The sequence below is a fragment of the Polyodon spathula genome, chromosome 22, assembly GCF_017654505.1.
Source record: "Polyodon spathula isolate WHYD16114869_AA chromosome 22, ASM1765450v1, whole genome shotgun sequence".
NCBI lineage: Eukaryota > Metazoa > Chordata > Actinopteri > Acipenseriformes > Polyodontidae > Polyodon > Polyodon spathula.
This window is the reverse complement of record NC_054555.1, coordinates 6765747-6792755: the sequence shown is the minus strand read 5'-3', so window position 1 is coordinate 6792755 and position 27009 is coordinate 6765747. Positions and strand designations below refer to the sequence as shown.

At 36.8% G+C, this 27009-nt stretch overlaps 1 protein-coding gene across 3 annotated transcripts in view; it reads left to right on the top strand.

Annotated features, from left to right (window-relative positions):
- The first annotated feature begins 12355 nt into the window (after nucleotides 1-12355).
- Nucleotides 12356-27009, top strand: part of LOC121297401 (serine/threonine-protein phosphatase 2A 55 kDa regulatory subunit B beta isoform-like) — an 86957-nt gene continuing 72303 nt past the window's right edge. Inside the window, exons 1-2 of one of the 3 annotated variants that reach the window (XM_041223716.1) lie at nucleotides 12356-12544; nucleotides 12637-12714. In XM_041223716.1, coding sequence (XP_041079650.1) covers nucleotides 12535-12544; nucleotides 12637-12714 — 88 coding nt within the window. In that variant the 5' untranslated portion in view covers nucleotides 12356-12534. Of the gene's footprint in view, nucleotides 12545-12636; nucleotides 12715-20677; nucleotides 21206-27009 lie in introns of those variants that run through there. The other 2 variants (XM_041223715.1, XM_041223717.1) reach the window with 2 other exon arrangements.

Below are 27009 nucleotides of genomic sequence, written 5' to 3'. Positions count from 1 at the left end.
GCAGCATTTGATTAAAAAAAAAAAAAAAAAAAATCCAACTTACTTTAGCTTACATTGTATGATAACAGTTTTATTATGCATTTAAAGCTTTCCAAATATATTCAAGTATAGCTGGAGCCCAGGGAATTAATATTACCAGCATTCTAATTTATTTATTTAGGTTCACGTGTTCTCACTGGTCGTATGAAAATAAAGCTGCTATAAACTTTAGGCCAAGCTTTGCAGTTTATAAAGGTAATTTCTTATAAAGGTCATGTTTTAAACTACTGGCATTCACACACTGATGTTACAGAAAGTCTTTATTTTTAGGTGCAGTGCATTTTCATACATTGCGTTTAGGGCGGCACATGGGATCAGCTCGGGTTTGAATCGGGGGTCCTGAGGAGCAGTTTGCTAGGGTTGAGAGTTGAAGGCTTGTGTGGATGAATGTGGATTACGAATGCAAATTAAATTTAGCTTCAGTGTCTCTGCACAAGCAGAACATGAACACAGATAGTGATCACGAGAATAAAGTCCCAGTGAAAAGCGCTTGTGCTAAAAGGAAAGGGTATTATCATCTAGGTCTACATGTGGATTTAAAAAAGGATAATGCTATTTAATATCTATAGGGTTTAGTTGTGCCCGTGTGCCCTCTCACTGAGAAGACAGTAGAGCAGGTTTACCAAGGGCTTCGTGCGTAGCACCATACTTAGGGTCAGTTTAATTAAGCTTTAACTGGGAAATAAATACATTTTAGAAAAACAGAAATACATGTAATAAATAGCAATGAATGGATCAACATGCACTATGTTTATTTCATCCATTTTTTCTTGCTAAAGGTTAAGTGACTGGGAACCTTAAATGTAGGATTAGGGAAGTATCTCAAAAGGGTGAACTGCTGTTTGTTCTGTCAGTTTTATGAAGAGGAATGACACACTAACTTCTCAAAACAAGCATCATCGAGCGACATTATTAAAGGTCATTTCTCATGAGTGGCATCAAACCGATACTGCTCAAGATTCCAGGCAGTAACCTGTTTCAACCACGTGCTTACGAGTCGGTTTTCTTGAAATGTTTTCTTCTTTTATGTATTATTGGTAAAAGATTATTGTTCATCCCTTTACGGTATTCTTTACACTGTCCACATTGTATGACAGGTAACAGGCACAGCTGCAGAGTACAGCATTAGGAGCAGGATTTTTTAAACTGCACAGTGCAGTGTTAGGAGCAGGATAATTTAAACCAACACAGTTAACGAGGACCATAGATCAGCCTAATTTGATTGTGACAACAAAACCATTTGGATGGAATTTGCATCATCTAGTGTGGCAGAGATGATGTTATGCATGCTTATGTTGGATTTTGAGAAGGGGGTATGACAAAGAGTGCTGGAGCAGTGTATACAAGCAGAATGAAGCACAATCTTTTTTTTTTTCTTTTTTAAATTATATGTATGCAGTGCAATTCATACTGGGACAAATATTCAAACCAACACTGCATGAAATGTGTTTGGTAGCAAAAAATGACCTTTTTATTTGTTCATATAACAGAATTAATCAAAAAAGGTATCAGACAAATAAAACAGATGCATAAATGACGCCTGAAACACACATATTCATTCTAGTGTACAGGAAATCTCTCCTATTTTAGTTTTGTGATATGGCATTAATTATACTTGTATTTTCTACATAATATTAGAATATACATTTACATTTTGAAGGAATATTTGAACCTGATAAAACATGTAATGCTTTTTTTTATTCTAGTGACAGATTGAAACTAACACACTGGGCCCAAATGCATACCAGCATTCATGGTAAATGTTTGGCAGAACAAAATGTTTTCACATTTTCTTTTGATTATTTTGAGGTTTTGAACAAAACTCTGCTAAACAGTGCTTGAAAAGCAGACAAGCTTATCAACCAGTTGATAACAGCTGTCAGGATTTCCCCATATCAACCCATGGAGTTTACAGACAGGAAGCTCAGTATCGAGCACTTGACCATAGTTTCCTTCTTGGGTGTCGTTTGGGGTTTTCTGAGAGCTCTTCCGTTGAAATACAGACGCTCTATTTGGCTGACAATTTGCATTAAATATGCACTTTTTCAACATTTGCGAATTTTTAAATACATTTTATTGCTAATTCTATTGCTTTTGTTCTTCTGCAAAAAGGGTACATTGTTGAGCTTGCATATTCCTGTGCAGTAAATGGAGCCCACTTTCAACTGAGCTAGGGATTAAAAAGGGACTTTCCACAGCTAAATGTGTGCTGGATGTGTAAATGGAATATACGTTTATGCAAATGAGCTGTTCATCTGTTCCCTTATATACTTAAGTGTCTAAAAGAGTGAAACAGAGCAATTTGATTGGAGGTGGTATTTTTTTTAAATATCTGTGACATCAATCATTTTGATAGCTGATCGGCTGCAGCAGGCCAGAGCTCCAGTACAGGTCTCTGAATGAATCATCATTTTGTAAGACTGGAGTAGCAAGTTTCAGGTGAACAAAGAGGTGGAAGGAAAATGAAAGAAAAACCGAAGTAAGAAAAAGAGGACACACACATTTAAGCCACCTTCGCCCTGACTGCCTGTGAGTAAAAACTGGAAATATTACAGGTTTATTTCATGCAAATGTTTCCCAGTATTATCACTGAGCATGTGCACAGCGTGAAAGGAGCAGACTGCATTTTCAGCAACGAGGCTGGTGACACAGACAGATGAATGCGAAGCACTCACATAGTTAATGTATTTCTGTTTTAATGACATCTGGATGTTAGAATCCTTTCTTAGACTGGTGTTTTAAAGCTATTTCATATTCTATGCATTGGTCAATACAAACAAGTTATTCTATTGTTTAAATAATTCATACAGTAAGCAGTACCATTTGTTTGAAAAGTAAAATGCAGTATAATGATTTTTTTTGGCAACTGTTACTTTTTAATAATGTACAACATTATCATCAGTTATTTGATATTCTATAAAAGCCCTTTATTTATGGGCACGTTAAAGTGCATATTGACTACATGCTAAGGGTGTCAAATAGTTCATACACGAGGGGCCCTATTTTCAAAGCCTTGCCTCCTTTCTTTAATGAACTCCTGTTTTTTGAAAGGAGAATAAATTATGTTAATGTTACAGAATGAAAAACAAAACACATTGAGAGTGCTTAGGAGGACTTCAAATATATGACTTAGTTGTTTGGTTCTAGTTCTGTCAACCTGCACACCACGTGCCTCTTTAAAATAAATAGGAGCGAATTAACGACTGGAGTGAACACTTTGAAAATACAGCCGGAGTAGTTTACACATCAGAGAACAGTACGGGCTTGGTCTACATTACATACGTAAAAACACAAGCCAACAAATCTTCTTCATACTTTCAAATAATCTATCGAATATACTAGTTTAATTAGGAGAGATAATGTTGTACTAACTAATTCACTTGTACAGTAGAAAGGTTGCTGTTGACCAATTTATTTATGGTTTTTGAAATGTTTAATTAAAATGTAGTTATTCTAATCAAACCAACCCTTTAGTACATTGTATGTGTCTGTGTATTCAAAATGTATATGCATTCATTTTGCGATATCAACTTTCTAATTGCATTGCTGGAAAATATGTTATATAAAATAGTTGATTTTAGCAACCCGTGTTAATGGAAAGAGACGTGTAATTAGGGCTTGAACATTTTGTTTTTTATTTTCCAAATCTCTATCTCCCTTTTAAATGTTTGTTAATAATGGTTAAGCGGTCTAATACAAGCTAATAAAAGACAAAACTGCTTAATAAAGACTGGATTTAAGATTTCTTTGCTAAAAATCAAGGAGATTTGAAATGCTCGACTTGCTATCAGTATGCACTCCATACTATGTATTTTATGCTAAAAAGAAAATCTGTCAGGACAGCTAGGTTAGACAAGTGAAAAGCACCACGACAAGCCAGGAGACAGCAAAAATGAAATGCAATTAGGATAATTGATAAGTAAGCAATTAACGTAATTTGAAATACAAATTAAGCAAAACAGAATCAGGCTCAGCCAAGATATGAAGATACAAACCAGTGACATTGTTTTGTAATTAACAGCTTTTTAAAGTTTAATTAGGAAACAGAATCAGATCAAAATAAGTTTAAAGGGATGTCACGTGATCAAAAATAAAACCAGAAAACGTCAAGCCCCAAGTTTATAGCAGGATTATGAATGAGAAAATATATCTTATTGTAATGCAATACAGACTCCATTTTAGAAGGCTGATATACTTTCAGATCTAAGCTGACTTTTTAAATGTCACTGGATTGACAATTCAAAATGAAATACAGCATTTCTGACCTTTGCAACTACCAAGCAACGTTATGATACCAGTGTTTCATCAATAAACTGATGCTTGAAATTGAAAAATGATACACAAAACAATACTGATTAAGGAGCTAGTAATCATGGCTTGTGTGAAAACATTAACAGTAATTTTATTTTCTGTCATTTTACTTTGTAAAAAAAAAAAGAAAGAATTACATTTTACATTTATAAAAAGGGGAGCCCTCTAAGTCAAATCACCATGGTGTCCCTCTAAGTCAAATCACCATGGTGTGTCAGCTGAACAAAACAGCTAAACCTACAGTACTGTACAGTAAGTAAATACAAGGACATCGAAATCAGCCAGTCTGCTCACAAAACCCAACTATGTTTAGTAGATCAGCTCCATAGACCCCCAAAAGGATTCTGTCTGCGGTGTCTTTCGGAAGGAACCCAATGATAAAGGGCTATCATATTTTAATACGCCATTACAAAGTGAGACTTTGTGAGCAGACAGAAGCCATGCAACACAATTACCTTTACCAATGACAATACCACAAAGGGATAAAAATGATGACGCTTTAACAGAAAATATTACTAATGCTCCTTATTTCAGATAGTTAGATCCTTTCCAAAAATCCAGCTATTTGACATTGAAATACGAAAATCTAAACTACAAAAGCCTTACTATAAGGCACGTGATAAATACACCCATTATGAAGAAAGAATGGAAAAATACCAATAGCTGTCCCTTGCCAAGTGTTGCAAAGCTGTCATTGTGCAACTTCCTTTCCCCAGCCTGTGCCTATCAGCTCCTGTTTTATTACCATATAAAGGCTTCTGAAGTTCACAAGAATAAAACCGTGCACTGTTATAAATACAATCTATAAATCTCCATAAATCTACAGTACAAATTGAATTTATATAAGGAAACAAATGCAACCAGCTATACATGGTAAGGTTCTAATCGTATCAATGCTTTCTGGTAACAATATAAATCATCCAGAGCAAAGCAGTGTGGGGTTACTCATGTCATCAATCCCTAGTTAAAATGGGCAGCTTACATGTACAGAATAGCATGCTCTTTTTATATATTTTGGTCATTGTGTTGCTGCATTTTCATGCTGAATACATTATTCTCGCTGTTCATAAGTCAAAATTTCATAACAAATACACGTGTACTATAGATAATAAAGGTGTAATGTTAAACTAGTATGGCTTATATTTGTCACCTGATTTAAAATAAGACATCCTTATTAATGTATAACTTGGTGTACTTGGTTTGTCATAACATGAAATAAAATGACTTTTATACCAAAGAAATGCATGTTTGTCATTGGACATATATTGCCTCTGATTTTCAATATCAGCTGTTAACTCACATCAGATAATACACATTTGTTTTTGAGTAAGTAATAAAATCCTATCTCACTTCCACTCTGTTGTTGTAAACAGTAACTGCTGTATTTACCTTGTTGTACAGAAATCTTGTTTCTAGCTTTGAGATTTTGAAAATCAAATAAACTAATATGGTACAAACTTAATACTTCTTTACTCATATTTTAGACATTAAAAGATTAGTTGATGCATGAATATTGAACAACAAACATGTTTGATGAAGAAAACCATACCTTTGGTGTTGGAACTCCGATAAAGAACGCACCACTGTGAATGTACATCATTTTTCTGAGAAAAAATAAAATAGTAACATTATTAAACTAGGTTCCAGCTAGTTCAAATAGTTTTATTTTCCTTTAACACATATCTTTTATTATTATGAACTGTGTGGTCCTAACTCAAACACACTCAGCCGTACAGACAAGAGAAACTTAATTGTGAGGAATTGTAGCGATTATAACAGTATATATTTGATAAGAAACAACTCAAGTTGTTGAGCCAGTCGGGCAAAGACTACTACCAAAGCATTGTTAATGCAAGTATGAATAAAGCCCTCTGCACCTGTCCTCTGTAAAAGAGCTGATTTAACACATTCTATTGCACTTTGGTCTCATTTTAAAAACAGGCTAGGTGTATGTAGAGATACATGTGCTTTATCAATACGAGACAAAGAAAGAACCATGGGATATATATATATATATATATATATATATATGTCAAATCATATTATTGGTATTTGATTAATGCACCCTCGCTGTAGCTCATGATAACGTTTTTCAAAATGAACAGTGTGATTACAAGAAGCAATTCCAATTAAGGAAAAAAAAAAGGATGTGTTGACCTACTTCTTAACATTACTACACACGAGAACGCTCAGTTCAGAAAGGTTGGTGTGGCTGTTTTAGATCTGCCACTGTTTAGACCTTTTGTCGTTTCAAGAATTGTTTTCCCGTATGTTATGTATCACTGCAAAGTCATTCATGAATGCTGTTTCGTTGATATTTCAAATTATTTTTGTATTTCTATATCTCAGATTAGTTTTACTGCATGTTGAACATTTGTATAAAACCACCCATTGTGTAAGTTAATTAGCAGTGATTCAAACACAAGCTAGAACAAATCTGGGCTATTGAACAGAACGTATTAATCTTTAAACATGTTTTTCATAAGGGAGTTCAGTTATATTGAAGTTAAGTAATGGGTCTGGCGAGATCACAAAGAAAACAAGAGCTGGATAAATTATGTATGTTCTTTAATTAATATTGACTGCTGAGCCATCTGTCATTCTTATTATAATTACAATTGTTATTTTTTACAGCTTTTGTATATCAGACTAGTTTTACTGTTTGAATATATTATAATTAACCAAATACTTTTCTATTAACAAAGTATGGGGATGGTGTCTTTGCTTAGGGTATAGCTGCACATTTTTATTGGGGTTGAATAGTGCATGGTAATGACACTGTTAATTATAGTGTAATAATGACACGAGTATTACTGCAAAACCAGCATCAGAAAAAATGTTTGTTAGGACTATTAGGGCATGAAAACGCTATAAAATATGAGTGCACTGGCACCAGAGCCAGTTCCCCAAGTACAAAACAGATGTGAACGCCCAGCTATTGACACGTGCATGGAGGTGTGTAAAAGTGGAGCAATGCTGGCACTGTAGAAAACAGGGGCAATTGAGTCAAGAGGAACATTCCGAAGTGAGAACACAAAGAGAGGGTGTGTGAAGTACTCATGAAACATAATGAAAAAAATCACGGTGATAATGTTTGAGAGCAAAACAGGAACCTTGATTACTTGTAGCTGCGGAGTGAACCCTCAGAACACTGTAAAAGAAACCCTGAGCTCTGCCTGCACAGTGATTTAAGATGCTCCAGTGAGATTGCTTATGTCATGCTCCATGTCTGGTTCGAAAACAGATCTTCATCAGGTGGGCTGATGTAAAACAAGTTTGGTTTTGGCTGTTTTTCGTTGGCTAGCGCCACAGGAACATGTGCACCAACAGGCCACAGTCCTGTGAAGTAAAAAGAAGAAGAACCAGTAGTGCAAGGCATTTGGTTTTCACAGCTCTCGCTATAATACCCAGCGCATGCAAACTGCTCGTTTAAGGGCCTTTCAATGGAGAGATTTCGTGAGTTCGTTGGACTTCATGAAGCGTTGGGCAGTTTTGTATGTCGTGTAATTGTTTAGTATTCAACATGGCTCCTGTGCTGATGTTACTGATGATGCAAATGATCACAATCATGTGACAGGAAGAGTAAACTAGGTATATTGTAGTGTACTGTCATTGGATGAGAAGAAACACATATAGCCACGAAGTGACAGGAAGAGAGGCAGTCTAAAGACTTTTTTTGGACAGCACTGAAGTGGGTGTTACATCCAGCTATGGTGAGAGATCTCTTCTGTTAGTGTGTGTGTTTTTTTTTTTAATGCATGGCCATTCTGCATAGATTCATAGCAAGAAACCTGTAACATCTCAAAAGTCATAATATGCCTATTGAGAGAGCAATGCACTGTAAAACTTTTTAATCATTTACTCTGATGAATAATTAATTTGTCTGGTTAACAACTTGTACAAAGAGATAGAGGCTCTCATATTCAACGGTACGTGTGTTGAGCACATGGCTTTTGTGCATGCGTGTGACCTGGTGTAAGAAGTAATCATAGCTTATGTGGGTTCTCTTACATGCGAGTTTTGTGGGTATGAAGTAGGATGGGGTTTATCCTACATTTTCCCAGTGTGCCTTGATCCTTCACTGATAACTTTTCTTTTTCTTGGATTAACCTTTTTCTCTGACAATACAAAGAAAACACATTCGAAGACATTTCTGTACACCAGCATCAACAGGCAACAAAGGAAGCATTTTCGGAAACTAGTTTGAAGAGGTATGCGAAAATAAGAACTGAAATGAGGTCTTGGCTTTGAGAACTGAATTCCATGGGTTTTAATATCAACTCCAACCCACTGAGCTCAGTTCTATAGCTTGGATGCTTATCACAGCATCAACTGAAACAAAAGACTACCAAAACAAACACAGGCAAGTTCTTCTTTCTGGTTCAAAATGATTGCAATGGAGAACTAAGTAATTTGATTGTTACAGTGTATATAGCTACGGCCGAAGGTTTTGCATCATCTATAATTTTACGACTGAGACATAAATCTATATGAACATATAATCATTATCAAAGAAACTACAAAATGCTATTTCAAAAATCTACTGAAAGCCATAATAGTAGTACAGTAGTTCATGTTAGATTTAGAAATTCTTCCCTTTTTGACAGTATATGGAAAACTACAAAGTATTCATTCAATATGTTAACGTAACATTATTCAACAGGTGTCATTCAACTATGAAGCAAAATTAATTCTACAGGGTGATGCAAAACCTCTGGCCATAGCTGTACTGGCAAGAGGAAATCACTACAAGAGGACGCATGGTCAGTTAGAGAAAGTGCAGAGTAAGATTGCATGCTAAAGCTAATTTGTCGGCTTGTTACTTGAAAAAAACTCTCAGATGTAATCCTTCCTTCCTTTCACTCGACGGTTATCTTTTTCCATTCTGCCTCTCCACATAATTTTTTTTTTAGATTCAAGAATCACTCTGTCCTTGTATTCAAACTGGTTTCTTAATCAATTCAATAGTATGCAAGTCAGGTGAATGATTAAGCTTGCTTGATTTACTAAATGCATGTTATTAATGCAAAAGCATGTATTTATAATGCAATATAAAAGAATTCAACAGCAAAATAATATATTACAAACTTATTCTACATAAGGAATGATTTTCTTTTTGAATGAACATATAATGCGATATTCACAAAGCATTTACCACTGTGCTAAGATTTTTTATTTTTGTTTTTCTTTACGCTACACACCAGTAAGAAACCACTGCTATGTGCAGGAGCTCTTATAAATAAGCATATCTGGGGTTTTTCTGTGAAGATTTTTAATATGAACTATTTGTTTTGTTTACAGAATATACTGGTGTTAGATGGCCCATATCATTTTCACTTTCTATTTTATTCTTGTATAATTAGCAACATATACATGTCACTTCTGTTTCCAATTCAATCATATGTACATCTCTAATTTAGACATATGGTATTATCATTTATGTTACAGCCCCTCCTTAATATAAATTAGTTGTACAAGTATCTGTTACAAATACATATGTTATAATGTGTGTTATAAACACTATTACACAGTGATTAATAATAACGAAATACTATAGCCATGCAGTGCTATAAGAATGTAACGAATACCTTTATAAGAAACCCATAAACAATTTATAACACGTCATGATGCTGTTCACTAGTAATGTGCAATTAAAATGTTACTCTAATAAAATGTTCATAATTATCAAAACCCATTGGTTTCATTTATGAATTCCCAGAAACAGTTTATCATATAAGAAAGCTGGAGGATGCAAGGAACGTATACTAAGACAAAACAGAAGCACATTTATTCATATCAGAGCAGAAGACACTAAAAATGTAAAATATGAGGACCAAAGACATCATTTAAAAAAAATAATAATAAAATTATTACATACCATGAAGAACAAAGAGTCCATGACTGGGCCATCATCTGCTGTTTATGATATGCAGGAACCACTCTGCTCCTTCCTAAACAGTGTGTTAGTAAGACAATGCCATGCGACACTAATCTCTGTATTAGTCATCTTCAACAGTCTTGTAAATGGCACAGCTACTGATCAGGTTTTGACTACAGACTGATAACACCTACACCACACACTCACCAGCAACTCCAAGCTAGGAATAACATGATACTGAATCTTGCAGAACACTGAAAATCGAAAGAATTAGTACACCGAATAATATTATAGATGGCATTCCACTTATAGGAACTTATCCCTTGTAGACGAGGAAATATCTTGGGTCACAGTGTGGAATAATTTAAGGACAGCATCTAAGAATCCTAACCGTTATTTGATTCATTTTAACTTTTTAACACAGAACATATCTAACCCCTCGCAAACGATGGTGTATGAAACTGGCCCCTACTCCCCTCTGCATGACTTGTCCCAGGGTACCGTTGGTACATTTTTGCATATGGTCTGGGAATGTTCTGATGTGGTTGTGTTTTGGAAGAAGGTTTCCTCAAGCCTATCTGTCATTCTTGATAGGAAGATTCCTTGTTCACCTAAAATATTATTATTAGGTGATGACTCTTCACTTGAACTTTGCATCTGGTTGGCCGGCCTCACAGCATTTAGAAAAATGATGGCCCTTTTGGCATTCCACTTCATTAGCGGTGCAAAAAGGTGTTCAGCAATAATAAAACAGCTTTTAAACGGCTGCCAATATTTAGACTGCCTATAGAAAATGATCTCAAGCTAGAACAGCAGCAATCCCTTTCGAATCTCCCTCTTGTGGCTACAGCTGTACACTGCAGTTCAAGGTACTCCCAATGTTCGGGTATTATTACTTGTCTTTGAAACAACAATTACATTTTATTAGAATCCTAGGGGAAAAAAAAAAAAAAAAAAAAAGTGTTCTATACTGCACAAACTTTAGAACGAAACAAACTGGTAAAACAAGAAATACCACAAGGGCAAGATGTATCTTAGTATGTGTTTTTATTTATTTATTTATTTATTTATTTAATTTAATTACTGATCACGATTACATGTTTCGCTGTTTAGCAATAGTAATTGTTCTGGTAATGTACTTTTTCCAGTTTTTGGAGGCCCATAGGTGAGTTTTTCTTCAAAAAGCAGGGACGTCACTGATATCACTGCCAGTACTATTGTGACTTACCCCTGGGCTCCAGCGCTGTGGTACTGCCTAGTCATTGTATTTTGTATCTTGCTCTTAATTGTACTTTAATTCTTGATCTGTATTTTTTGTATACAACTGTAAGTCGCCTTGGGTAAGGGCACCTGCTAATAAATAAATAAATAAATAATAATAAACAAGCAAGCAATTCACACACAACGTGAAACATCTTTACAGTATTCACATTCTACAGCAAAGTAACAGCAAGTTTAAAACTCCATTTGCACCACAGCATCTTCTATTAAATCTGTAACTCCAACCACAGCCCCTTATTAAAGGAATGCATTCAGTTTTCGGATTAAATACAAACTGAGACTCGTTGAGTAAGAATCCATTTCACGGTCGGAGAAGTGACACTTTCTTCACTTCACCGTGTTATTTTCACACTTCTTAATGTATTCTTGCATTAACACGCCTGGAAACCTATCTGTCATCAAAATAAGCTTTTTTTTTTTTTTTTTTTTTATGCCTAAAGCGTAGCTGTTGTAAAATATTGTAGTAGTAATACTGTAGAATACAATACTGGTAAATGTTAATTAAATAAGGTTCCATATTCCAGTTTAATCATATTTAATTAAACAGCAAAGAAAATCGGTGGCTGATTTTATTTATTTATTTATATGCACTGTGTCGCTGTGATATTGCAAACATCGAGCTCAATAATTCAGGACCTATAACAGCTTTAATGGTCAAGGCAGGTATATGGACGCAATCCCACGCTATACTACCAGATGCTATCACTCCTAAACCACAACTTCATCGACTCTGCAGCCTGATTAGATCTCCTGCGTGAGTCTCTTATCTGACACGAGCACTTACCAAAGCAGGCTGCGCTTGTCTCCTGTGCTGTTATTTCTGTATCATCTTCAGTCAGCGGTGGAAAGGTGGACTGACAGCTCCCTTTGCGCCATTTTGAATTGCGATTAATCTGGCAGTGTCAGAGCATCTCTACAGTATTTGCAAAACAAGCAGGTATCCATGCAGAAATCGCACCCACACTCATTTAGGAGAATCAACTAATTGCGGACAGCGGAGGAATTAACACCTTCCATCTGGAAACATGATCCCCGGTATGACACCTGCATATTCCTGCCTAAACAAATACGTTTGTAAGGTGTGCAAACCGGTGGGCTAATTATAACTTTACACCTGTTTCACGCAGGATTCGGAGGCAACGCGAAGGACCCGCAGTGGTGCTTTGCTCAGGTGAAAGGCACCATTGAGGTGCATGTCACGGAAGGTAAGTTATTTCTCTGTTTTAGTTTCATTTAAATAAATAAATAAATAAAGTAGCTTAAATGAATTGCCAATATCTTTGTGCCATAGGCATTTTTATCATCACTAGTAGTAAGATTGTGTAGCCTGTGCACGAATGCGATTTTTTCGATTTATATATATATATATAGAGAGAGAGAGAGAGAGAGAGAGAGCTGGGCTTTCTGTTAGCGAGTTGTTTATTTCATAAAATAAATACTTGTTAGGCCAATTTCTTGAACTCCAAGCTGTTTCCATGGAAACCTTCATTGATCCAATCGGGGAAGAGAGTTGACTTATCTCTTCAGGCACAGTATACTACCTTGATGTTTAAATCGTGATGGGTCATAAATTTGCTTGACATCTATTTGTGATGGACTGTTTTTCCAGTTGAAGTGTGTGCAGGCATTTCTTATTCTGTATTAAAGAGGGATTATACAAGACTTTTTTTATGTGAAATGACTTGTAAAAGCCTCAAAGACCCTTAAGCAAAGATGAAGGAATAATCGCTTACATTTCCATTAATGTGCCCTGATGTGATGCTAAAGTGTTGGTTCTGTTTTAATTGATACGATGTCCTAAGGAGGGCGAGATATTAAAATAACAGCACCACCCACTGGGGGTGGCAGTTTCTTATCAAAGTAGTATTGGAGACTGCAGAGAGCAACCGATCTGTATCCGTCATGCTTCTTTTTGGCTGTGCAGATGAGCAGCCGTGAACTACACTGGAGTGTGAAGATATCAAACTAAGGAAATCAAACAGGCTATACTTCTCAGATGGTATACTTTCACAGTGGAGTTGCATCTCACATACAGTGACTGAGTTTAATATGTTAGTAAGGTTTACACTCAAAAGAAGTGCAGTTGTAATCGCAGTATTCTGTTTGTAGAGTGGATGAGCGCACAAAACAGGTGTTTGAACTGAGTCTCTTTAATGAACAGCTTGGATGCCTAATGTTCACCAGGTGTAGGCTAATAATACACAAATAACACGCTGTAAATGATATTGGAAGTTTCCCCATTATCTTGTTTTGTATAACACAAGCGTTATGTTGTAAAAGGCACAATTAGCACGGGACGACCCAGTCAAACACTGGTCCGTGTTGAGGTTCAGACAAAGCACACAAATATTTGTTCTGCTGAATATGCTGGAACGTTAAACAAATACACTGTTGAATTGGAAACTGAAAGACAGCAAAACACTTTGGCTGCGAGGCTTGCTTATGATTATAAATGACACTGTTGATTTACTTACTGTTACGCCAAAATATGACTTAAAAACAAATTTGAAGCGATTGAAGTAAAACTGTAACACCTTGAAGAACGTCTCGCAATATGATACTGTGCACTCGGTGGCATGCCCAGGTTAACACAAACAATCCTGTTTAAGTACACCCTGAGAAATATTCATCAGTGTTGAAAATAAACTGTTCAGAAGGATCCTCACTGTGATATGAATTCACTGTGTGGCAACACCAAACGATGCGAGATAGGGGAGGAAGGCAAAGCCTTGCTATGGTGATGACTCCAGGATAAAACCCCTGATAAATTAGATGTCAGTTTTCAAAACCCTGGACATTTTATAAGCCGCGGGCTGCTTAAAAGTATTGACTTTCGGGTGCTACTTTTCCTATAGCCGACTGTAATCAGCACTGTAATTCTATGTTATTATTACATGAGTATACCTCAAGTAATGCCACTAGCTAGAGTGAAGCAAGTATGACAGTTGGTGATCTTGTGTAGGAAATAGAACACTTTCCTGTTCAAAAGTACAGTCCAACAAAAACACTACTAATTCAAGTATTACAGAAATAGAGCTTGCACTGTGAATTTCAGCTGTTTTCACAAGATGGCACTGTGATTGATTCAGAAGTGAGGAATGATTTCACTAATGTGCACTATCGACAGGTGGCACAAGGAAACACACACAGTGAGGAAGTACGGATTTTGTCAGGAATGTTTACACAAAAATATTATTTATATATACAAAATTAAATAAACTGTGGCTGCTTCTCAGAACCTCATTATCCATATCCAATTCTAAGTTATCCTGAGTGTTGTCTAATAAATTATTTAATATCATATTTAATACCTGTATAATTCTCTAATGTTGTCTCTGTTTCTCCAGAATCAGAATACTTTTTTTTTGGATTGGTTAGTAAACATTAGCTGAGCAGAAACCGCAGTAGAGAACGATACAGAACAACAGTGTGTTCAACAGAAAGGACACTCAATTTTAGCATAAGTGTAGAAGGTTAAAAAGGCATTCTATTTTTATAACTGAGTTTCTGTTTGTTCACCTGTTCTGGTGGAGTGTTTGAAGTGATCAATCAATGGCAGGTGGCTCTCATTTATTTCTGTTACAGGGAGAGATGCCGATTGCCCTCTGCAGTCTCCAAAGCTGAAACTGAATTAATTCAGAATACTGGTGACAAGTTTCAGAAGCACTTCCTGTTAAAATGTCAGCTTGCACCAGAGTCTCGAAACCAGGCCACTGAAGCTTGAACAGAAATAACAAAAAAACAGTCTGAGGATTTTACATTTATTAATATTGATTAATAGGTTAATAGACTCCCGTTGCATAGCGGGTTAAGCCATTTTAGGCTTTATGTTGAACTTAATTAGTGCTTTACTCTGTGATTGATAAGAGGTGTAGTTGCCTGGTGCTGTTTTAAAAGCATTTTTTACACATTGAAAATGGCTGTTGTGTACAATGTTACAATTAAAATGGAAATAAACTAAACGGTCAACAAGGCCTGCTTTCTGAAATGCACAGCAGTGCATGTGAATTTGCTGATGCTTTTTGCATTTCATAATTCAATCAGTGAGATTTCCTTTTGACAAGTTGTATCACGGCCCCACCCCCCCCGTGTCAATTTCATTTTGCTGTTAAATCAACTGAAATGCGTCCCATGAAAACATGGGATCTATCAAGCAATTATATTAACACGCTTTTCTTAAGCTTTGTTAAAAAGATCAATGAAGATTTGTATGTGGCCCATCATTGGCTTATATAAATCATTCCATATTAAACATATCAGTCTCCACAGTTGCCCTTTATGAAACCCAGTATAATTGAGAAGTATTGAGGAAGTAATCACATTCCACAGCTTGCTGTTCAGAGCGTTAAGCGCTGGTTGTGATAAAGCAATTCTTATTCTTTGCTTTATTTAAGTAAGGAAGTCCTACATTTTGGTCAATTTTCGTAGAAGCTTGTGCAAGATACAATTATAAATGAATTACCTGCATAGCTCACAAGCAAGCAATTATATCAGCTTACACCGCATGTAAGCCTCTTAAAAACGATGCAAAACAGCCAGGTGCATACTGGTATACAAGCTATTGCCTGGGAGTATGATTTTGGTGGCGTACACTCAAGAAAACAGTAGCCATGGTATCACAACACTGCCCGTTTACATGCACACATTATTATTACTGTTATTATTTTTTATTTTTGAACAGCTATAACTCATTCAAACTGTACTGTATGTAAAGAACTGTGTTCTGTAGTTTTCCCTCTTACATCTTCAAACACTTAGTTTGGGGGGGGAGGGGCGGTCATAAATAAAGTACGTTATGTGAATAACACATTTCAATCATCTTTAATTGCTTGCTGGAGGGAGGTTAGGTTAGCAAGGTCAGAGGTCACTTGCTGATGCTCTTAGTTAATTAACCATCATGCCCTGTTCTGGACATGTATTATTCATAGTTCTCACTCTTTTTGCTTGCGTTGTAGTGTATATACATTTCTGCACTGAAGTGTGAACCATCGGTATTTAATGTAGACCTGTGATGTAAATGGCTCTTTTTTTTAATCTTAAGTATAGTAGGCAGCAGCAGAATTACCCCTGTTAGCCTTTTAGGGGGAACATTATAATAATAATAAAAAAAACAAAAACATATTTGAGTACTTCAGATTTATGATCTTCTACTACTAATATGCTACTTCAATTACTGGATAAGTAAAAACTGTTTCGCTGCTTCAGTCTATGAGGTAATGAAATACCCACTCTAAATGTTTCCTGTTTGTCGCCAGTACATTGCCCTGTTGCTTTACAAATTAATCGAATACATTGCTGCTGGTTAATGTATTATTGTTTTTTGGTCAAAAAGCTACACAAGCTGATAAAGGTCTTATTGGTTGTATTTTTCATTGAAGAGAATTTCTTTTTTTTTTTTTTTACCTCTCCTGGGTGCTTCAGAAGTTTTTAATTGGAAACATCAGAGAGCTTTTGTTGATTTGTGATCCTGACTGAGCCATTGGGATTGGTAATGTTGGGTTTTCAGATGTTGTTTGGTTACTATGTCTCAGTCAGCTAATTTCCCATTTAATTGTTTGCTAAAAACCTGGTGATGTAGTCCTCAGTCACAGACAACTGGGTTCTGTCAGAATGGGAGGATCGGAAAAGCTAACAGTCCTTTTGATGCTAAAGATGAACTGAGCAAACCGGTTGTCATAAATATTTATATACCAGTCCAAGTACTTGTACTAAAACACATTTGAAGTTTTTTTTTATTACTTTGCTTACCGATTCTGGCACTTGCAAGTTACTATGTGGCTTCACAAATTTAAAAAAAAGGTTTGCACTTTATTGTTCTCTTGATTTTGTAAAAAATAAATTCTACCTTCTGTGGTGAGTGAATGTACTGAACTGGGACCTTGATTATGTTATATTGGAACCTCCAATTAACCCCAATTTGCTTATCGGAGGAAAAACATGGCTCCTTGCCGACAGAGTTGGGCATTGCTGGCTATAAACCGGTCTTCGCCTCAACATTTCCCGATACTTCCACAGGGTGTGTGCATTGTCAGTCCTTTCCAGCTGGCTCACTCTCAGAAAAGGAAGGCGGATATACACAAACCCTTTTGTCTGTGGGTCCGCAGCATTTCCTCCATTTGTCTCCTGAGCGACACTTTAATTATAACCACCGTTAGTCAGTTTCCTTGTATTAATGCATTGTTTAAAGTATAAAAGTCGTGTTTTGATCTTTTTCCTGTAAACTGAAACTGTTTATTTTTTATTATGTATACTTGTGAGTGAGGCTTTATATACATTTGGCTTTTAAAAGTTGCATTAACTGCACTGTGCTTAAACCTGTAATTGTACAATGCAGTTATTACATTTGTAGACTAATTACAGTGCTATAAGGATACTCAAACATGCATAAACACTTAAAATAAGCTCAGCCTGAGCAGTTTGATGTTGTGGGTGTAAATCATTTAACTGTATCATACTATATTGTGTGAGTCAGATTCACATATTTCTATATTTGGAGGCGTACAAATAAATTCCAGCAATATACTTTGTGTTCAAATAATAATGGTAGGAAAGCGTGGAACATATATGATCGACCCACGCAGAACACTGGCCAAGGCGTTTTGTGCAGGTGTTGCTGTCGGGATTATAGCAACTCAGTTGTATGCAGGCTTTTCAGATGTTTCACTAGACAAACTGCAGCGGATACAGAAGCTAGAACACTGACTCGCTTAAAACTACTCACCATATCACTCTGACCCTTGCATTGGCAACCAGCTAGTGTCGTATTGGTTTTAAATGGTTTTACTTGCAAGGCAATTCATGTTTCTGGATTTCAGTGAGCTTCTAACTCCTTAGATGCTGCTGGGTATAGTCTTTGTGTGTCCTTAGATTTCGCTTCAGGATTTGCGATGCCAGGGTTTTTAGCTCCTGTGCTCATGCGGTATGAGGGAGATGCTTTGTCGAGGATTGTCAAGCACTGAAACTAAGGGAATTGTGGGATATGGTCAACCACTTAGGGCCACTCCAACCTAACAATCTTTCATTCCTCAACACAAAGGCAACTACACTATTACAGTACATCGTTCTGTTAAAATGTATTCATGTGTTTTACTAATAACATACAGACTCGGACGGGAACAGTTTATTATGACTACATTTTGTAGTAAAATAGAGACCTCTTGTCAAAGGTACAGAAAAGGTTAAATAAGTAATGTACTGTCTTTCAAAACATTGACCAGACTTTAAAGTCAACGCAGATGAATATATCAAAAAAATAATAATAATACAAATTTTAAAAAAATACAGACAAGTTTGATGGATTCCAGACATTTTAGTACTGTGTGTTTTCCGCAGACTGTGATGAAGACAGCTCAGGGAAGTGCAGTCATGTGATTTGCATTACAGGAGCGCTGTAGCCCACATAAACTGGTCTTAAAATTCAAAACCCCGGCTTGGAAACTGTACCGTTGTGTATGAATATCCCTCTGAGATAATACCACTGAAAACCGGCTTGATTCTCTCGAGTCTAAACGCTCCAGTTCAAGATTTACAAAAGCAAAGCATCTGTCTGCTTTTCACCATGACGGTGGAGATTAATGGGGGTTTATGGCCTGCAAGTGAATTAATAAAATCCTGCACTTTGCCGCAGTAAATCTGTGTAAGAATGTAGTTAACGGCACATAAGGACCTTTTTATTTTATTGTGTTACATGTTTACATAAGGAGTGTATATTCTTTTAATTATATATATTTTTTAACTTTTAAATTGCATTCCCTGCCTCAAGGTGGCGTCCCATACACCAGCTGGTATGTGGGACGCCACTTTGAAGCAGGGAATGCAATTTAAAAGTTTAAAAAAGTGGTCAAAATGTAAAAAAAATTTAAAAAAACAAGCAATTAAAACAATGTACACACCTTACGTAAACAGTTGTAACAACACATGGGAACATGTAACGCAATAAAATAAAAAAGGTCCTTATGTGCCCTTTTAAGGTTGAATTAAATTTCACATTTAAGGGCCTATTAAATCATTCGTTATATAAGTGAATATCAGTGCCATTACTGTTGTCTTCAGGGCACACACTATACATACAAGGTGTGAATTCACTGACATGTTTTAAAAATGATAATTAAAGTAAAAGGTGCCCCTTGCGCTAGTAGACGGAGCGAGTCTGGCAAGCACAATAAAGCGGTTCATGCCCCACTCTCCAATCTCTGCCTGCTGGCAGCTTTGCTACGCTACTTTTCTCTTTTTCACTGAATGGCATCTCTGACATGGTAGATGTTAGAATGTGGGTTAGTTTGTATGAGTGGTCAACCTCCAAGGAAAGCCAGGGTGTACTGTGTCAGTCTTGGTATTAGTGCCTCAGCTTGGTCTTAGTATAGTGTCATTATGTTCGGAATGAAAGTTGCATAATGCTTTGTACTGAAATACACTTTCAAAAAGTTCCCCTGCTTGACCAAGGAGTGAACAATTGAAAGCACACAACAGCATGTTTTTTTTTTTTTTATGTGTTGTATTAGTTTCATTAATTCATGGTGGTATGCATTTAAAGGTATCTATTTCATTCATTTTCTAACCATGCTACCCTACTATATCTTACAGTTATCTCACTCTCCTATGATAACACAGCTTAATTGACATTTAACCAATGGATCCTTGCAACTGCTTCCCAGCGTGTGTAAAGATTTAATAATGTAGTTGGCTTTTACAGACAGTAACTGAAGACGTTTTCGTAAACTTGGTACACAAAGGGTCTCAAAAAGACAGTGGCAGTGATTCGATCCATCACTCTCAGATCATTCACTGTGAGTGCCTTGTGTATATGAAAATCAAATTAAGAAGGGAAAAAACGGAGACATTTTGATCTCCCAGCCACTCGCCTGAGAACCTTCAGAAAAGAAAAGGGAAAGCAGTGCCTTTGTTACCTGAATAAAACATGCTAGCTTTAAATAGCTGGATTACAGCAGGTTCTACAGTTATTAGAGACACTACAGCTTTAACTGCAGCCCAGCTCAGCAGAACCAAGAGAGATTTACTTTGATGAAAGTAGCATCCAGCCACTACAGCCCCTATTGCTTTCTTAGTATTCCCTTTTCTCTCTCTCTCTCTCTCTCTCTCTCTCTCTCTCTCTCTCTCTCTCTCTCTCTCTCTCGATCGAAAAGGGCAGGTCAGGTAAATGAAGCGGCAGCAGCAGCCGCAGCCACAGCACTTGCACAGCCCTGATCACAGTTTGTTTACAGGCAATTGCTTACTTAGCAAATTCTGTTGCTGTGATGGGTAGGAGCCAGTGAAGATACATCCTGTGCCGTGTGTGTGTGTGCATGTGTGTGCCTGTACGTGCTCTGGGACTTTGGAGCTCTAGTGCAGCAGCAGCTAGAAGCCAGAAGCAACACTCTGAGAAAACCCAGGAATGCACAGCCCCTCTTCCTGCTAGCGACTGGGGAAGACACCATGAACGCGAGAGCCTCTATCCACAGAGATCACTCGGGTCCCCCAGCTGTGCCTGCCATGCAGGGAGGATTAAGCGCTGAATAAGTGATGCAGTAGTAGTAGGGAGCGCTCCCGGTGGTTCTTTAAGCTCAGATGGATTGAATAGTAGGAAGCTGCTGCTTTGTAATAATAATAAAAAAGAAAAGATGAAATGCTTTTCCCGTTACCTGCCTTACATCTTCAGACCTCCGAGCACCATCCTGTCCTCCAGCTGCCACACAGAAGGTAGGGTCCAAGGGGGGTTTGTTTGGAGAGTGAGGGGTGAGGAGTGGGAGGGGGGTGACTGGTACACCACCCAGACTAATCTGCATGTTGTCTTTCTCTCTGTATTTCTTTTTTTAAAAGCCTGTCTCTGCTGTGCATGTGTTTGGGTACAGCTTTGCGCAGCAGTGAAAGGGATTTTATAATTCAGATACCTAATACCGTTTCAAGGCCAGGCTGGGAGGTTATTAGGTTAGTGACTGGTCAGATGAAATATGAGCCATTCTTAGCCACAGAGGTGTTTTATTTTACTTGTCTGATTGTATTTACATGATTGATTTTCAATTACATGGCAGTGAAATCTCAGAGACTGTAACCCAGCACTGAGTAAATCAAAAGTTAATTGGCATGGACTTGGGTTATTATCTAATGATATAGACTCTTTAGAAACCCACATGCAGTGAGCGAATATAATCATGTGTATATATTTATATCTATATCTATATATATATATATATATATATATATATATATATATATATATATATATATATATCTCTCTCTCTCTCTCTCTCTCTCTCTCTCTCTCTCTCTCTCTCTCTCTCTCTCTCTCTCTCTCTCTCTCTCTCTCTCTATATATATATATATATATATATATATATATATATATATATATATATGGTGTGCAGAAACACAGTTACATTTATTCTTTGCAATGGTGTCAGTATGTGTACGTTGGAACGTCTGGCTTTGTTGAAAAAACAACACATTCAGAGTTTTCTATAATGTATATTAGATTTTTTTTTTTTTAAACTTCACTAATACATAGTATAGTTACTGCAGTAAATTAATGCACATTTTCATTCAGCCCACATTTCATTCGTGATCACATAGGTTAGGCCACAACCTCTTGTGTGACCGGACCCCTAGAGAGAAAAAAGCAGGGAACCCTTCCTTGTAACGGTGGGCAAAGTGTGTGGGGGTGCAGATTGAGGGTTTTACCTGTACAATATATACTGTGTCCTAGTTAATCATTAAATACTGTACAAGCATGCAACCCATTTGAAAGCAAAACAAAGACCGAATGGGAATCGTGACATAAGTGGTGTTAATTAGCAGAACTCCTTATTGCAAAATAACGTAATCGTTAGTACAAAACAGCGCAATATTAGCTTGTAATAAGGCAATCGTTTGTTCCTTTTTTTTGTAGCGCTTATGAGCTTCTGTAGGATCTGGATAGAGCAACTGATAAATGTAATTTATCCATGACTGAAAAAAAATACGATTAAATATTGAAATACATACTGTGTGCGTCTTTTTACGTATGGGAGATATGAGTAAGATTTACTGGATTATTATTATTATTATTATTATTATTATTATTATTATTATTATTATTATTATTACGGTAGCTAAGTATGCTTTAATGCTTCCACACAAAAGCATTTTAATGATTTACTGCTAGCCCAGAGGCCTTCATAGCAGGGAATGTCTGGAATGTGCTAATTCTGCTGGGATTTTATTGCGGACTTGCATTCCTTTGGAATAATTATTGGGAGATGACTTGTTTTACACAGGTCAGGCGATACATGAGAAGAAGTTGTTTTCAGTTCATGAAGGGCTGCTTTTGAATTCAGTTGCCTTATATCAGAAGTCAGGTGTTGATGCACAAGAAGAATACATAAATCCACACACCCCTCCTCCACCGGGGTTAGCTTTTCATTTACAAAATAATTGCTGTAATTTGATGCTGTAATGACTCTAAAGGAGCAGACCAAATGAGCAGGTGTCACCCTTACTCAGAACTTACTTGTCAAGCTCTAAAACGTATTGGTGCATTAGGTACTTTATCAAATCACAAATTGCCATTTGTCAGTAAATTCTATAACCTTTTTGTGATACAGCAAATTGGGAACCTTTGGAGAACAGAATATTGTAGTTCTTTGTTCCATCTGCATTACTGTAGAGTTCAGTCTAACTGCATTTGACATTCATGACTGCAAAGAAAAAGTTGTTCACAGCAGGCAATCTTTAGAACGCCATTAAACCACATTGTTTCAAGTTTAATAATGTGTAATGTTGTTCGATTGCAGTTAATATGCTTAATTACTTTGGTGAAAACACTGAATGAAAAACGAGAGAACTGCTGCTTGAGTATTGGAAGAAAATAACAGTGAGTTGAGTGCCCCTTGAAATGGTATATAATCACACGGGCAGCATTTACTTTCCCCACGTCAAGCTAATTAAGTGCATGTTTGGCACTATAGTGAAGACTTTTTACTAGGATGTAAGATCAACAGAACTGGTTTCATATATGGCTGGGCATCTGCCTATCTGAAAGTATAAAGGAGTCTGTGGACTTACTGTAACTAAAGGCATGCTTATAACCAGATACCCAACACTGTGACTGGAGCAATAGCAAGTCCCTTAGGGATTTAGTATTCAAAATCCCTAAAAGATTCATGCTAATTTTTAGCAGAACATGTATGCACCAAAATTTATCAGATCTATTTTCACGTTATAAGAAATAATCAGTAATACACACTGTTAAAAGCATTAGTGCAGAAAAACTAGCACCATGATACAGTTGAACTGCAGAACACAAACCCCCAAAACCCAGTAGCTAAAAGCTAATAATGTACTTTAATGTCACCTTGAACACTAATAATAATAATAATAATAATAATAATAATAATAATAATAATAATAATTTACGCCCAACTGTGCAATAAGGCTGTAATTCTATTGATATTTTGGTGTATATTATTTGTTATAATACATGTCGATATAACAATTGTACAACAAATAAGTAATAATAATATAGAGAATAATGCAGGGGGAAGTGTGTGATATGAGAATGTAAAGCCACCTGAGGGGTGAGTATTCAGTTCTCAGTTTTCGCACGCTACACCCTGCAGTATTTTATATCTTTGGTGAACAATTTTTTCCCCGGCTGAGAAGCAAGCGAGAGAAGACAGCAGCTATGTGAGGTACAGTTGGAATTCCTTTCAGTTTGACAGCTCGCTCTGGGGTCACTCTTTTTAACAGATTTTAACGGATTTTAAGAGATAGATACATTTTTCAGGGGGAACTGTTTTCTTGGTCCTCGAGGTTTTCTGGTTGTTGGAATCCAGGGGGTGGGAGGGTCATGCACAGTATTTATGTGGCTCATGTGAGACCCAGTTGTTTGGGAGGGTAAAGACAAGCTACTGGCCTCTGTAAGCAACAACAGATTCCAGTGAGTCATGTGATTGCATAACTCTCCTATGATTCCAGCTTCCAGGAAATCATGTGACAATGATAATGAACGGGAAGTTTAAACAAAATGCAACCAAAGGTTAAACATGGTAAATAACTGTAAATTGCTTTTACAGTTTTTATTTCCGTCAATATCTATCTATCTATCTATCTATCTATCTATCTATCTATCTATCTATCTATCTCTTCAGGCAACTGGGAATCTGTTGTTGAATGCAGTTGCATGCTGTGCAAATAACACATTTTACTCCAAATATAATCTTCACACCTTAAACATACTGATCGCATGACAGCTGCTGTCCAACCCAAAACGTGTTATTTTAGTTACAGAGCAGTAGTGGTGAAAATGCAGAAGTTAATTCTGATTTCAAGTTACAGCTCTGCTTTTTGGAATCAAAGAAATGGACAGCAAACAAAGACTGTCATTACTGATATATCCTGAGAAAAAAAAGCCCTGCTGATGAATGAGAGGTTCTGACTTCTGGTACTTCAATAATGACTTTTTATTTTCTATCTTTAAATTTCACTTTGCCTTGATTTGAGCTTATCTTGATAATCCAAAGTGCTTGGACTGAGGTGTCACCTTTGAACTCTTCCAGCTCCACCTATTCTAACTTTTTATACACAGAGTAACCAGGGCTTACAGAATACAAAAGCCACACCGTCATGGGACTTGCGTGGAACGAGGAAGGCAATTCAGACCCAACATTTAGGGTTTTCCCTACACACTCAAAGTGTAAGTTTGGTCCTAAATTAACATTATTGCATCCATTGACTAGACTCTCCTGTATACACAGATTGTTTTTCCTGTCCTATATTGTAAATCAAGTGAAATTAAATGAAACAACAAAACATTTTAGACATGCAAAGCTAACTTGAACAGTGGTACAGTATAAATCAAGCCATGAAAAGCTTTTAAAGATTGCTGACGTCCTGAGTTGATTGGATTCCAACTACAGAGATCAAATAAACTGCCGTTCTTCAATGGTTTTATTTTTAGAAAACTTTTCTTCACAGAAGCGGTGGTGGGAGGAAGGTAGCTTGATTAATTATACGGCTGCTTCAGTGCCATCCACCACACAATGAGAACAGATCGGCCCCGCCTTGCGGCCCACACTGTGGGGCTGGAGGCAGGGTATCATTTATCAGGAAAAGCCTCCTCGTATGCGTTTATTCGAGATTGACTGATACAAGTAGATTAAATGTCGATGTGAATCTGCGGTCGTAGGAAGTCAGGAAGGCATATGGAAACAGAGTCTGCTGTTCCCTGTAGGAAACACCTGCTGGGATTCTCTATCACTTGAATAAATCACCTCAGTCGGATTATTCACAATGTAAATTGATTCAAGTGCATGACTAACAGTTTATTTATAACAGATAAAGTCAATCGCATTGCACTGAGAGAGCGAAGAGCACAAAACAATGTGTTTGTGTGTGTTCTATTTTTTGTACTTTACAGCTGTTATTGTTTCTCTTTTATTTATTTTTTCTCTCCTTTCAACATCATACCCTTTGATTTCAGTTGATATATAAAACTGCTCATGTAATTGAGCCATATCTCTCTAATCTCTGGGCTTTCTAGTGCTGCTGTGCCAACCCTGCACTGCAAGGATTTAGATTAAGGGTTATCTAAGCACAGCTGAAGATAATTCCCTTGAGTCTTTGGAAAGACCTCCTGTGTGAAGGGATGGCGTTTGTTGTTGGCAGGATATTTTCACACCTGGCAATGGAGATGCTTTTTAAAGCATTTTAAATGACTGAAAGCAACACCTGTTAAAGTTGCAAAACAAGAAGTAAACATGGCATACCTCCCGGAGCATGGTTTGCGCGGAAGCAGGTATGTGTGGCTTGTCCACTGTTGAAGGGTTCTGTGGTTTGGGCCAGCGCAGCCTGTCTGTTGCTTGCAACAATATGTTAGGTCTGATCTGTGTTATGAACACCATACGATCAGAGTTGCTGGTGGTGGTTTTCTGCAAACATTGCCATTCCAGGAACTCTTGTAGACTGCAAGGGCACCATCTATCATGCACACTGTGTTCCTGTGATTGATGCTGAAACATTGCAGTTAATACTGACAAACCTTACCTAGGTGTAGAGAATCCCATGATGTCAAGTGACCACACTAATTTCTGTACAGTCAGAATATCTTCTTGCACACTCAATGCACCCTCTGGTTATCACTTAATTTGACATTATGCATTGCAATACAAAAGTGTGCATGAGGCTAGATGAAATCTTGAATTGGTTAGAATATATTTTCCACTGACTGGCTGATCCTGCATTATTAATGCTAGTAATAACTTCATTACTGCAAGTTATCAAAGTGATGATGGAGGATTTTTATTCCTGCTGTGTGAATATTCAGAATCAAAACAAGAATTGCAAGCTGAATACATTTTGCTTGCGTTTCATGACATATGCCTGCATGTCTGCAGCATTTCTCTTGCACATTAAGACTGCTGAGCCATTTCACAAATCCCCTGTTGTTCTCCCTTGCTTGAAGCTAAATACTTCACAGAATAGAAGATATTGAAGTTAGAAAAATTGCTTTGCACTAAGCCATGTTTAAT